The sequence below is a fragment of the Adelges cooleyi genome, unplaced genomic scaffold, assembly GCF_023614345.1.
Source record: "Adelges cooleyi isolate 19-005CV unplaced genomic scaffold, UGA_ACOO_1.1 ACOO_flye_CR_arks_rails_tigmint_CR_PRNA_248, whole genome shotgun sequence".
NCBI classification, from domain to species: Eukaryota; Metazoa; Arthropoda; class Insecta; order Hemiptera; family Adelgidae; genus Adelges; species Adelges cooleyi.
The window spans coordinates 1,547,923-1,561,512 of NW_026095913.1; the positions used below are offsets into that span (position 1 = coordinate 1,547,923).

At 28.5% G+C, this 13,590-nt stretch overlaps 1 protein-coding gene across 4 annotated transcripts; it reads left to right on the forward strand.

The window, feature by feature from the left end:
* Positions 1 to 409: 409 nt before the first annotated feature.
* On the forward strand, positions 410 to 10,064 carry LOC126837314 (thiamine transporter 2-like). 4 transcript variants are annotated; one of them, XM_050571171.1, is made up of 10 exons: positions 410 to 520; positions 5,032 to 5,184; positions 5,624 to 5,794; positions 6,358 to 6,574; positions 7,297 to 7,424; positions 8,200 to 8,352; positions 8,681 to 8,783; positions 8,928 to 9,120; positions 9,214 to 9,355; positions 9,840 to 10,063. In XM_050571171.1, the coding sequence occupies exons 2-10, from the start codon at positions 5,059 to 5,061 to the stop codon at positions 9,918 to 9,920; spliced, it is 1,314 nt and encodes a 437-aa protein (XP_050427128.1). In that variant the 5' UTR covers positions 410 to 520; positions 5,032 to 5,058; the 3' UTR covers positions 9,921 to 10,063. The 4 variants fall into 4 exon arrangements, with proteins under 4 accessions (XP_050427128.1, XP_050427127.1, XP_050427126.1 ...); XM_050571170.1 differs by lacking the exon at positions 410 to 520 and adding an exon at positions 1,160 to 1,415; XM_050571169.1 differs by lacking the exon at positions 410 to 520 and adding an exon at positions 1,784 to 1,811 and having other exon boundaries at positions 9,840 to 10,064.
* The last annotated feature ends 3,526 nt before the right edge of the window (positions 10,065 to 13,590 follow it).

Genomic DNA, 13,590 nt, shown 5'->3' on the forward strand with positions numbered 1-13,590 from the left:
TTAGAATAAAAATAAAATTCAAAAAAATCATCTTAGATTTTTTCGAGTAAAAAAATAATTTGAATACATTATCTTAAATAGTATCTAATAAAGAAATCGTTTGAATAAATTAATTATTATTGGTTATTCGAAGGAAAAATTACCAACTCTGTAGTGAAACTTTTTTTCTCAAGGAAAAAATCGTGCAGAGAATAGGTGCTTGAAAATATATTAATTTTATTATTAACCACGATAAATGGTCAATAGCGGCAACACATTATTATTATTTATTATAGACAGCCTAATCTCATATTTTCTAATACTCAAGGTATAATATTAGGCACATTATGGCTTTTATCAGTTTTTGTATTTCTACCATTTACAGATAGCATCGAAGCGTTTATTTTAATGATTTTATCATTTTAGTTAAAATAGCTTTTACGTCCTGACTCCATTAAACTAGATTTAGTCACTAGAACTTCATAAGTTATTGGCAATTTTTCACAATCAAGACTTACAAATAGCACTGGATTAAAACAAAGTAAGTTAACGTGGGTAAGGTTTAAAAAATAAGTTAAATATATTATAAAGAAAGGTTTCCAGAATGTCCAAAAATTGTCAGATCTAATACTGAGGGCTCTATCTACCCGAAAAACGAATATCAAACAACTGGTATCCTTTCTCCGCAAACAGATGGAGTTAAAACCAATTTAATTTTAAATCTCATTTAGTAAATAAAAAACTTACTAAAAGAAAATAAAATCCTACTGCGCTCTTTTTTTTTGAGGTAATATAACTCAAAACCTAAATAGTTTTATGGATGGAAATTTGATTAAAAAACTTTTTTGCCACATAAATAAATGTAATTATATGTATGGTAAATAACGAGTTCTATAAACTCACACTAAATAATTGGGAATTAAACAACAGTATGTTGTAAAAAAATAACCTTTTAAACTGTATAAATATTAACATATTATAATATTTATTAACACTGTTTTAAACGGCCGTTTAAGTGTGCACATTGAACTCATCCGAAAGTATTCGAATAAAATATTACATTCTGTAGAATACTCCAAGTATATATAACATGCCGTTTACAAGTGAGTTTATCTGAGGTCACACATTATGTTCTTTTATATAAGCCGGTCGCCCTTGAATCGTTAATGCGGTATACAATGCATCCATGCGGTCCATTTCGTCCGGCGAAGCCGTTAGGACCAAATCGTTTGGTTCTTATTGTATAATATAGTCTATAATATTATTATTATTTTGTCGACGGTTAATAGTATTAAGTGTTTAAATAATTAATTTATAATCTAGTTTACCAATAGAATATTTTGCTTACTCTGGAAAACATAGTATAGATGCATGCAAGTGGACATGGAATTGAAACTGCGATAACGTCATAATTCCTTAGCACATCTCAAATAAAGGTTAGTGATATTTTGATAACTCTCCACTCTTTTGTTTCGGTAATAAGAAGTAGGTATAATTTTTAAACCGAACTTACATGACCGAAACGACCATACAACTTATAAATATTATATTCTAAACCTTATATTTTGATTTCTATAACATTCTCTAACAATAGTAAATGTATATTTTCAAAATCCCACGACGGTGTTAATAAAAATAAAATAATATGTTTATTCTTAATAAAAAAAAAAAATGTTTAGGTAAAACAAAACGGGAATGATTCAATATTTATTTTAAAACTACTGATTAAATTTTTATTTTTTACATAATATTATCTATTAACCGAATTCTTTGCGTTCTAGGAACATAGTTATATTGTACATTTAACAAATAACAGATAAACAATGAAAAATGTGAGTTATAAATATTTATGTATATAATTAGTTATGCGTGAATAATTAGCTTGAGATTAAACGTTAATGCGTTACAATAACAAATGGATCAAAGTCATTATAATTAAAATATAAATAAAACATCTAAACTCTTTATCTACTTAGGTCAATTTATCAATATTATTTGTGTTTTAAATCATTAAAATATATTACTCGTTTTCACCAGAAGAGGAAAACAGAAATCTGCAATAAGGAAAAATTATTGTTCAACTGTCCTGTACTAAATTCATTAAGGAAAATTAAAAATGTTCTTATTAATTGCAACTATATTTAATGTAAAAAGACTTTTAGCATATAGAGAGATATCTTAATAATATAACACAAATTTTCTCATGAGTTAATTAATATTTTATAATTTTATCAACTTTGACATTTAAAATGGCAAAATATATAATATTTAATACAATTTTTTTAATTATTAAGTACAGTCTGCAGAAAATTTGACCGTTTAATAACCAGTTTTTGACGGCTATTTTAATAGCAATAAAAGTAAATATCCAAAACCGGTTATTGAACAGACAATTATGCGGCAAATTTTTGTAAAAAGTTAATCAAATATATTATACCTTACCGTTTAAGTGTTATAAGTTGACAGAGCTCTGAAAAATACTAGATAAGGTAAATATTCAGTAGTTTTATAATATTGTAAGAGAATACAAACAAAATGTTTACACAAAGAAAAACTACAAAGTTGCAATATTATTTTAAGAACAAACGAGTGTCTTATACTTAATGAGTCTAATATGATTAGGTTTATAATTGATTAAAACATTTAAGATTAAACACTATAATATTATCTTACGAGTTCAGTACCTTCAATAATAATGTTTTTAGTAATTAAAAACGTTCTAACTAACCGTTTGGGAATTAAGCTGTTTGAAACCGTCGAAGCGCTATTATACATTTATTATATTTTTCATAAGGAAGACAAATTCTAATATTTTTAATAGAAAAATCCATCAATAGAAAACAAAATGGAGAACTATATTGTTCTAATGACATGTAAATGCGCTAGACTACAATGGACAAGTAAATAAATAAATTATACCTATGTAGTATGATATAATCGGTCCACCTGATTAGAACGTATGTACAATTTAATTAATATAATATTGCCACAGTTGACGAAAAACTAATACAATATCGAATTCCACGATAGTCGTCATTATTCTTATATTTTATTTAAAAAAAAAAAACAGGTCATTTGTCTTCTTTTGTTCGACCAGATAAAGCACTTATTGCTTAAAGCAAAACTTGTACTCTTATTAGTTTAGTTCGGTCGATATCAACAACGGGTGCATCTTCTCTGTTGTCATCGCAAGTTCAACGTCACGACAAACGGTAATCAACACGATTTTAATATATTAAACAATAATAAATTATCTACTATAATATTACACATGATGATTCGTAACCGGTTCATTAAGATTAAAACAATTGCCATTTAATAGTTTTTTTTATTTTTGAAGACATTTTATTTTGGATGCTATTTTACAATATCAGACAGTTATTGAAATAACTTTTATTTTATTCCAGAGTTATTAAAACATAAATGTTAACTTAAATGTATAATTAACTATTTAAATTAGGAATGATTTACTAAAAATGTAGACTGGTCGACAACCAATTTTAAATAATTACTTATAAAGCCATTGAAGTTTTAATTATATGGCGAGATGTAATGTGTGGTAAAGCTCTAAATTAGAGCTCTGAAAAATATTAAAAAAAATATATATATTTTGTAACTTAAGTAGCACAAAGTTCGAACTATTAAAGTATTTGAACGGCGTTTGTGTATGACCAATGGTCTAATTAGCTAATTTGTGAATCATAATCTCAAATAACATACTGAATACGCTTTACTGATAAGTATAATTAATTATATCGACAAATATGTATGATCGTTATTATACGACGTACAAACGCCGGTTAAACCTGGTTTTTGCTTGTTAATACAAAAATTAATTTTTATCAATAACTTCCATGTCTAAAAAAAAATCTACCAATTATTTTTATTTTTATTTTACCTAATGAAAATAATACTACTTTCACTTTTAAATAAATTCCTTTTTTACCTATTAATCACAAGTGGTTAGAAAATGAAAAAAAAAGTTTATAAAAATTAGTTCAAATTTTGATTTCCAACTGTATACTACAATAATTACACATCAGTCACAAGAATAAGTACAAGTTACACACTATGTTCAGTACCATAAAGTTACAAGTATAACTATTTTCCAATTATTTCAAAGCTAAATACTAAATAAAAAAGCACTTACGGTCGAACTGGTGTTTCCGTTTTCCGCCAAAATAAAAAAAATACAACTTTTTTTTTTTAATCTTTGATATTTAATTTATGTATTTTTTGAAAAAATCCCGAATCGATATTTCTTTTGCTAACCTAAAAAACATAGGATATGTTGGACTTGTCATAGGATATACCATCTTTATGGTACATGCCGATGATAACATTATCTCGTCAGCAAATAAATATCGACTACACTGTTTATTGTGATTTTTTAAAATTATTAATTAATTATTCAAACGTTAAGTGCGTTTTTTGTATGATGTCACTAGAATTTTAAGTAATTACAAATAACCGTCGGCATATTGCGCTATTTTTTTTTTTTAACAATTTTAAAGTCAACTACAGCTAAGAAACCGATCATAGGTTTATTTTTACACGGCAAACGAGCTCCACGTGTCGGGAAATACACTGACTGAGTAGATATCACGGATAGCAAACATACGGACTAAGTAAAACATTATCTTTTCCGCTTTATCGATTACTATATAGAGACTATTATAGCGTGTCATTTTACTAGAAAACTTGTTTCGACAGAAGAGTGCGACGCATAATATTTTTATCTAAAAGTATAATGTTATTATGTTATATATGAAGTAAAGCTCTCCGTCTACACATCACGCTGGTCTATATATTATAGCGTACAACTAGCGTTATGATTTTATAGTTTAGGGTTCAGGGGGGGTTCTTAGAAAAAAATTGTATAACATTATTTGTATTTATTTTGGAAATCGGTCATGGTGATAATGGTCGAGGGTCATTTTGGCGGGAAGTGGCAACGCCCTGTCCAACAAACAACCCCCCGCCCCCTCTGCGCACCCAAAATGAAAAAAGTTGTATTTTTTTTTATATAATATATTATAAAAATTGTTTCAGGTCGAAGAACACTTTGGAACAATAATTATGGAAGACTGGATAAAAGTGACGTTGTTCCTGTGCACGTTTGCGTTCTTCCGAGATTTTCGTCCAGTCGATCCGTTTTACACGGCATATTTAACTAGTCCAGCTGTTAATTTCACTACTACTCAAGTAATAAGTGATTTCGAATGATTTAATTGTTTTTTTCTTTTGAATAAGACACAAAACAGCAAAAAATTAGTTTTACAAGACTTATAGTTTAAATATTATCAGTTTAATAAGTCGGCGACAACATTAATCAACAAGTTTTCAACCTATTTTCGGTGGTTAAAAAAATGTATTTTTAAAACTCAGATAAAATCCATATTTCATTGTTTTGGACTTATTAATAACTGTGCTAACCAAACGAGTAATATACAATTTAAATTTTATACTGTATTGTGTATAAATTGTTTGAAACAAATTTTGGATTCCACAATTATTAAAAAGCTCCCAAAGTAAACTTAATAATATTTCATGTAACGAAATCGCGGTAAAAGAGTTAAACTACGTTTTACTTGACTTGAAGTAATTTTATTGTAATTAAAACATAATTATGCATTATTTACAGATTACCGAAGAAATTTACCCATGGAATGCGTACGCATGTACAAGTGTGACAATTTTTGTATTTCTTGTTACGGATTTTGTTCGATATAAGCCCATTGTGATATTGGACGCTTTAAGTTCGATGGTCATGTACTGTTTAGTCATGAAACCGGTTACTTTATTCAAAGCACAGGTAACTTGTTTGTGTATATTTTTTACTTTACTACGTATTTTTCGTCACAATATAACTAGTATTAATATAATATAAACACTAGCTAAACAATAATGTATTTTTAACTCAATAATTATTATGCTTGCATTTTTATGCTTTCCAACGGTACCAAATGTATCGATAAAATTTAGCGTTCCTCGAGTAAACAAATTCAGAAAACTGTACATATTTAGTTATGGGAGTATACGATTTACATTTTACACACTTTAGTGGCAACATAATATTTAGCAACACTATTGTCATTACAACGTTTTTATCGATATTTGTATTACTGTTATCCACAGATTCGCATCAAAAGGTTTGATAAAAATAGATTCTTTTCACTTTTAGTTATAACATTTCCTGTAGATCTCTCCCGTCCCAATGAGCTCCATCCCAACTACCCCCTCAACCACCCTTTACTTGGATTTTCCCATGTTTTGTCATTTTTAGACCAGAATTAAATTGTTTAATTGCGACTGTTTTTTTAGCCATTAATTGGGTTGAAATATTAAAAAAAAATATATATGTATTAATGTTTTCAGCTTGCGTTGGCTCTCACAGGTCTGTCGTCGGCTACCGAATTGGCGTACGTTTCTTACATATATGCGAAAGTCAAAAACCGAGCACTTTATCAGAAAATGACCGGTTTCCTTAGGGCGGCCTACCTGTTGGGCAGATGTGTGTCTGCCACCGTATCACAAATCGCAGTATCGTATTTCGATATCGATTACAATACACTTGTGTATCTTTCGTTAGCAGGTATGATAACTGATACTGTTGTAATTCTCAATCACAGATATATATAATAAACTAGACTGCTAACTAACGATAATAATTGAAGCCGACGGTCCGCCATTCTGGTGGGATTTATGTGTGTTATCAATGCATATAATATATATCTGTACATATAATTATATCAATATTATATGTATGTAATTGTTATAAACATATATTATTCTCGCGTGATAAGGTTCTAATTCTCACCGAAATGGCGGAAAGTGGCTGTTTCAATCTTCTCTATTGGTGGCATGTACAGTTAGCAATCTAGTTTATTTTATATATCTATGTTCTCAATTCTTAAGTCTATCAAAATATAATACTATATACAATAAAAAATGCAACACGAAAACGGGTAACGTTTCAAACGGACACGCCTAGTGGGTTAGTTGTGTTTTGGGCAAATTAATAGGTACCATTAGTTGACAATTAACAGCTAAGTTATGCTTAAAGTTCGTTTTCAATATTGGTCACGAATTCGTAACTTGTACATTTTTAAAATATGTACTTATCAGATAAAAAAAAAAAGTTTAACTTATCTAACTAGTAACTAGACATTAACTTTTAAATTGATGATTTAATGTCATTGTTAATGACAATAGCGCAAAGAATAGAATACAAATAATCAATTTCTAAATAATGACAAAAAAAGAATATTATGTGTATTATAATATAATTAATTTTACTCAATCTTTTTACTCTAGGTTCGACAATGGCGTTTATTTTTTCATTCTTCTTGCCTACCGTGAAAGGTAGCATTTATTTTTACCCCGAACAAACGACAGAAATCAACAAAGAAATGGATTATAAATCAATAGATACAACGTCAAATGTGAGTACATTATTTCAGATTAAATTCGTCAAAAATATTGATAATTCACTTACTTCATTGAGTTGTTCGATGGTAATCGATTGGTTTAAAATGAAACTGTTGTTCTAAAAAAAAAATGATTAATGATTGTTTAATTAGTAGCACAATTAAAACATAGCTCATCTATAAATAATTAGGTACGTTGGTCAGCGTATCAAATGAAAACTCATAAATTAATTTTAATTTTTTTTAAGGTGAAACTTTTTATTTTAATAAATTCTTGTTGCACTTTGAGTAATCTATGTTTCAAACTGATTTAAGAAGTATTTTCTTCAATTTGTTTTCCTCGAAAACTACAATAATTATGTAGCTGATTACAGCAGTTAATATTGAAATAAATGCAAAACAAGTCACAGTGAAGTATTATGTGGTGCACTCTTTGTGTGTAATCGGTTTTTCCGTGTAGCGATAAAGCATCACCAGATAGCGCTGCCTTAATTGACCCCAAAGTAAAAAAAATATCATTGAATGTCCAAAATAAAAAAATTGCCCAAGACAACATAAGAAATCAATATACTAGTTTTCTGTAAATTCTGGACAAGCTAATAACACGTGTAAGTCAAACTGTAGTATAGTAAAATTGTTATAAGTGAATCCTTTTATTTAAAAATATAAAAAAATCTTTATTTCATTAGCGTTTAAAATTTAAAAAATTTTAAACAAAAATTACAAAAATGTTCAACCATATAAAATCACAACTAGCTGTATATAAAAAAAAATGTTTTGTTTTATATAGAAATCAAAGAAATACTTCAAGCCTGCACCGAAGTCTCGGCCAGTCGTAGTCGTCTTGAATCAATTATACTTGGAGTTAAAAGACACCTATTCTAATCCGTATTTACTTAAATACCTTATATGGTCGAGCGTGTCGACAGGCGTTTTTATGCAGGTGCGATTATACATTTTTCCCCAACGATATTATCATTGTGTTTGTATAATACTATAATATTTGTTTTTTGCTTAATTAGTACGATGATAATGACTATCATTAGTAGACCATTCCGGTCATATAATATTAATATTATTATTATTGCCTATCGTTATATTATTGTAAATCATAGGTAAGTAAATTTATTTTTGCAACCATTTGGTTTGGATTTTTCAATAAAAAAAAAAAGTTTATGGTAAAAATAAAACGATTAGCTATTGAATATTTAGAGCTGTTACCGACTGATCTTGTCAAACCGTTCATACAATGACTTTTTCGCAGCGTGCAGGTGTTGACGTACAATGACGTTGTGTTCTCAAATTTAAACAAACTCGATCCGGTTAACAACAAACTGTACAACGGTGGAGTCGATGCCATAGCCTTTATCGTTGGTAAATACATAATTACTTGATTAATGGATTCCTTAACTACACTCGTTTTATGTTAAAATAATTGTATTGCAATAATATCACTACCTAAGTACACTATTACAAATCACCGATGGTTTCTATTTATTTATTTTTTATTACTTTTAGGGGCGTTCGCTTCGTACGGCTTGAGTTACTTGAACTTGCAGTGGAAACGGATATCTAATTTGTGTCTCTTCTTTGGAGCGTTGTTGAACTGTATTGTGCTCACCGTATACTCGATGACGTCTACGTTGAACCTAGTGTATTTTATGTACTTTATCTACATGTTAATCTTCAACGTAATGTACATAATAGCCAGGTAATGAAAATACAAACAAATTAATGTGATAACTCTAGTTCTTCGACATCAAACGTGTACTGCTATAATTATTATATTTTTTATTCATTCCAGATCTGAAACTGCCAAATACTTACAACACGAGAGTTTCGCCTTTATTATTGGACTTAACTATTTTGCGGCTTTATGCGTTTCCAGCTTTTTGACAATGGTAATTGTTCAAGGAACAATTTTTGAGATTTCCATTAGCTCGCAGGTATGTGTTATGTTATTGTAATAATATGAACTATGAAAGACATTCATAGAAGGCATTCTATATTTTATGGACTAGAATTATTTTCTAGTGAAACAAAAGTTTTAGATAAACATTTTCCAGCAATGAATTTTTAATAAATATTTTCTCGATTTCCACTCTAACAAGTAGCGCTAAATTAATAATTAAAGCCCAAGTTAGTACTTATAGGATTTTATATTTAATTTACTGCCTAGTTTTGGCTATTTTTTTTTAATCTAATAACGATCAAGCGATATAAAAAAGTATAGGAAATATCTTAACATCTTCTATAATATAAAATGTTAAGCGGCCATCTTGTACGCTATATTTAAGTTGGAAAAGAAAATAATACACTATTCGCACACATGGAAAAGAAAACTATAATTATACAAAATATATGAGTTTTTAAGTGTATAATAGTTACATAGTATGTAATTAATTATGTTTTTATTTTTGCAATTTTCAGTATTACATTTACGCATTGATCAATGGAGGACTTGCTGTTTGGTTCCTAATAAGTTTATTTGTTCAAAATAATGATTATTGAATATAGCAACAAACAACTCCAAATAATAAATAGATATGGACAATAAAAAAAAACAGTTTTGTAGTTACTCTTGTACAAGTTGATTTAGTCCGAATTTTGTATTTTTTTAAATAATACACGGATAATACCGAAAAATAAATATCCATAATAACTTATAATAGAAAAATGTTCATTATTTACCTGGTTAGATTATAATTTGACATTATTTCCGATAAATGGGTCACCCAGAAAAACAATAAACCGACAACATTTTTCTTTGGCTTGACGTTAAAGTCTGTATTCTTTGGCTTGACGTTAAAGTCTGTACGGTTAGCGTTAAACGTCATTGTTGAAAAATGTATTGCTCTAAAGTAAATATTTGGTTTAGGACATAATACATTTTGCTTACAATAATATTGTTTTTATAATCAGTTAAAAGTTTAACGGTGAAAAAAATAAAAATAAATTCCTAAGTACGGAAAACTTGCTTGGCGTTCTAGAAGTTGTTTTTATGCTTCGTTATGATATTTTGCTCAGCTTATTCAAATTTCGATTTTAAATAAATGCAGATATTTAATAGAGACTTGAATTTTGATCGCATAGTGCATACCCATATTATTATGCATTTTATACGATTGTATACATGAGTTAGTGTTTATATCTTGTCTGTTTAACCTCTTCTAACAACCAAATGCTTTTGCCACATGTGCTATGGCAACGATGCTTAGCAATGATGCTATCTACGTACAACGGCACTTACATACAAACTAAGATATTCTACAAAATAATTTATTTCTGTAGAACTGTCGAATTTCAAAGTCGCAGCTCTAATAATCACGTCACGTACAAATTATTAACAATGTGAATAACCTTCCATATTAAGTTACTCTTTTTAAGTTTGAGTTCTAATTTTTTTTTTTATGTATACAATAATGTAGTTTTTGAAATTTGTACAGAGGAATCATTTTACCGTGAACCACTAAGTATCTTAAGAAAGGTGGAATGTAGTGTTATTTCTATCTGCGCACACTTTTGACCGCATTTCTCCTCTCGTCCTAACATTTAAATGTTAGTATTTTCAAATACTAACCATTTATTAATCTCACAATCAGTACAAAATACAATGCACAGAAATATTATTATGTTAAACCAAGAATAACGAAACAAATATCTAGATACGATAAATATAACATTACATAGATTATTTTTTAAAAATGTGTACATATCTTACATAATATCTATGATGAAATTATCTAGATAACTCCTAACACTGTTTGTAATACCCAAAAATTCATCAGAAAAAATGACGAATGACCGAATAACATCAAAATCTATGTGCACAGTTTCGGTATTAAAAATGAAGTCTACAATAAAGCGATTGAACAGAAAACTACTTAATACACTTACAAATAATCTGTTAGAGTTAATTTTGTCTTCAATAAAAGATTTTATCTCAATGTTATAATTTCTGCTTATTTCATTAAAAGTCTTCATTCGATCTTCAATGTAATCTGCGGAGACGCGGTCAGTGGACCTTACAATATTTGTTTCACTTCCAAATACTCGTACATGAATTTCGTCCATATTTGTCAATAGCATTTCTTTTATTTTCTTGTTTAACTGCACATCAGTCATTCGGTTCGCTGACGTTTTCATTGCATACTCGAGAAATACCAGTTCTAAATCGTCTTTCAGTTTTAAACAACACATATTTTCATCAACATCACCAGCTATCAAATTATTTAAAACACTTATCTGCTTAACAGCCATATCATGATTGTGCCACGGAAGCCATATTCTATGTGGTTGTTCTTGGCTGTCCGATAAAATAGGCAAAGTCATATTAAATAACGTCATGTGCGTCCAAACGTTGTTAAACTAATAATTTTACTAAGACAATATTTGAACTATGTTTTTTTCACATTATGATTAATGACGCGTTTCTTTACATTTGCTTGACGTGAGCAGTTATAAAAATAAAAGCTTAAATAAGTTGTTGTTTTTGGAAAAATGTTGATCATTTATAAAATATACAAAATTACCAAGCTGTATAAAAACATAGAGAAAATATTTTTACAGAATATGAGTCTTAAGTGTATAATAGTTGTACAATATGTAATAAGTAATTTTATTTTTAATTTTTAATTTTCAGTACTACACTTACGCATTGATCAACGGCGAAATTTTGGTTTGGTTCCTAATGAGTTAAATATTTGTTAAAAATAATTATTATTAAGAATGGAAACAAACATCTCAAAACAATAATTGATACAAAGATACGGCACTGTTTAAATGATACGGCACTTGACCGATATACAATATAACTAACTAAATACACAAATAAATAAATATATACCTTTCAGGATATGCACATTATTAGCTTAGTTCCACCCACGTGACCACTCTGAGGTCTGTAAGTTATAGGGACTACAATTTTTGGGGTGAACATGTAGGTCAGTGTAGTGACTAAATACTGTGCATACCTGGTTTCTTCGTGAAGAACATTTACAATAAATGCAATAATACATCAAAAAAACCCCAACACTGCACAACCGTGCTGAACCTAAAATAATCAAACAAGGTGAATATTGGTTATTTATAAGACCAATGGAACGGTGGTCGCCAAGACAGCACGGATGAAAACGCCAACTGACGGATGTTCTGGGGAATACTAATGCCGACTTTTCGGCGTTAAAACGAGAATAAAAACTTTAAAAAATTGCAAAATTGTTTTTATAATCAGTTAAACGTTTAACGGATAAAAATAAAAAAAATTTCCTAAGTACGGAAAACTTGCTTGGCGTTCTAGAAGTTATTTTTATGCTTCGTTATGATATTTTGCAGGGCCTATTCAAACTGCGATTTTAAATAAATGCACATATTTAATAGAGTCTTGAATTTTTTGATCGCATAGACATATTATTACGCATTTTTATACGATTAAATTCATGAGTTAGTGTTTATTTCTTGTCTGTTTACCCTCTTCTAACAACCGAATGCTTTTTCCCCCATGTGCTGTGGCAACGGTGCGTAAATGTAAATATATACATGTGAACGAGACGAGAGATAAACAAATATAATACACCTACGTACGAGTACAACGGCACCTACATACAAACTAAGATATTCTACAAAATAATTTGTTTCTGTAGAACTGAACAATTTCAAAGTCGCAGTTCTAAGAAACCACCTCGCATACTGATAATTAAAAATGATTTGTAATATATAATTACGATATATATATATACGAATGGAAGTTGGAAGTTAAATAGAATATTGTTTGCAAATATTACTTATAATTGAATAGGTATGCTAATGTATTTTTCGATTACTTTTGAACACAGATTAATTCAAGTAAAATTGTAATTTCTTTCTTAAAGTTTACATTTTTAAACAATAGTGTTATTATAATATCATAACGGGCTATAAATGACAATTATAATTCATATTTATTTCAATAGTATTTGCAATTAATACAAATAAAACATTTTAAAACATACCAAAGATACAACATAAAACTAAGGATTTAAAAGCTGAAAAGTAGATTTAGCCATTATCTATAACATTATCCTTTTTCATATGTTTTAAACAAATCAACAGCTGGGTCGTTAGTATGTCATCAAGTTATTTACATTTAAGTTGGTTAGAAATGTAAATAATAATACGAAGATAAATAGAAAAATGTTTTTTT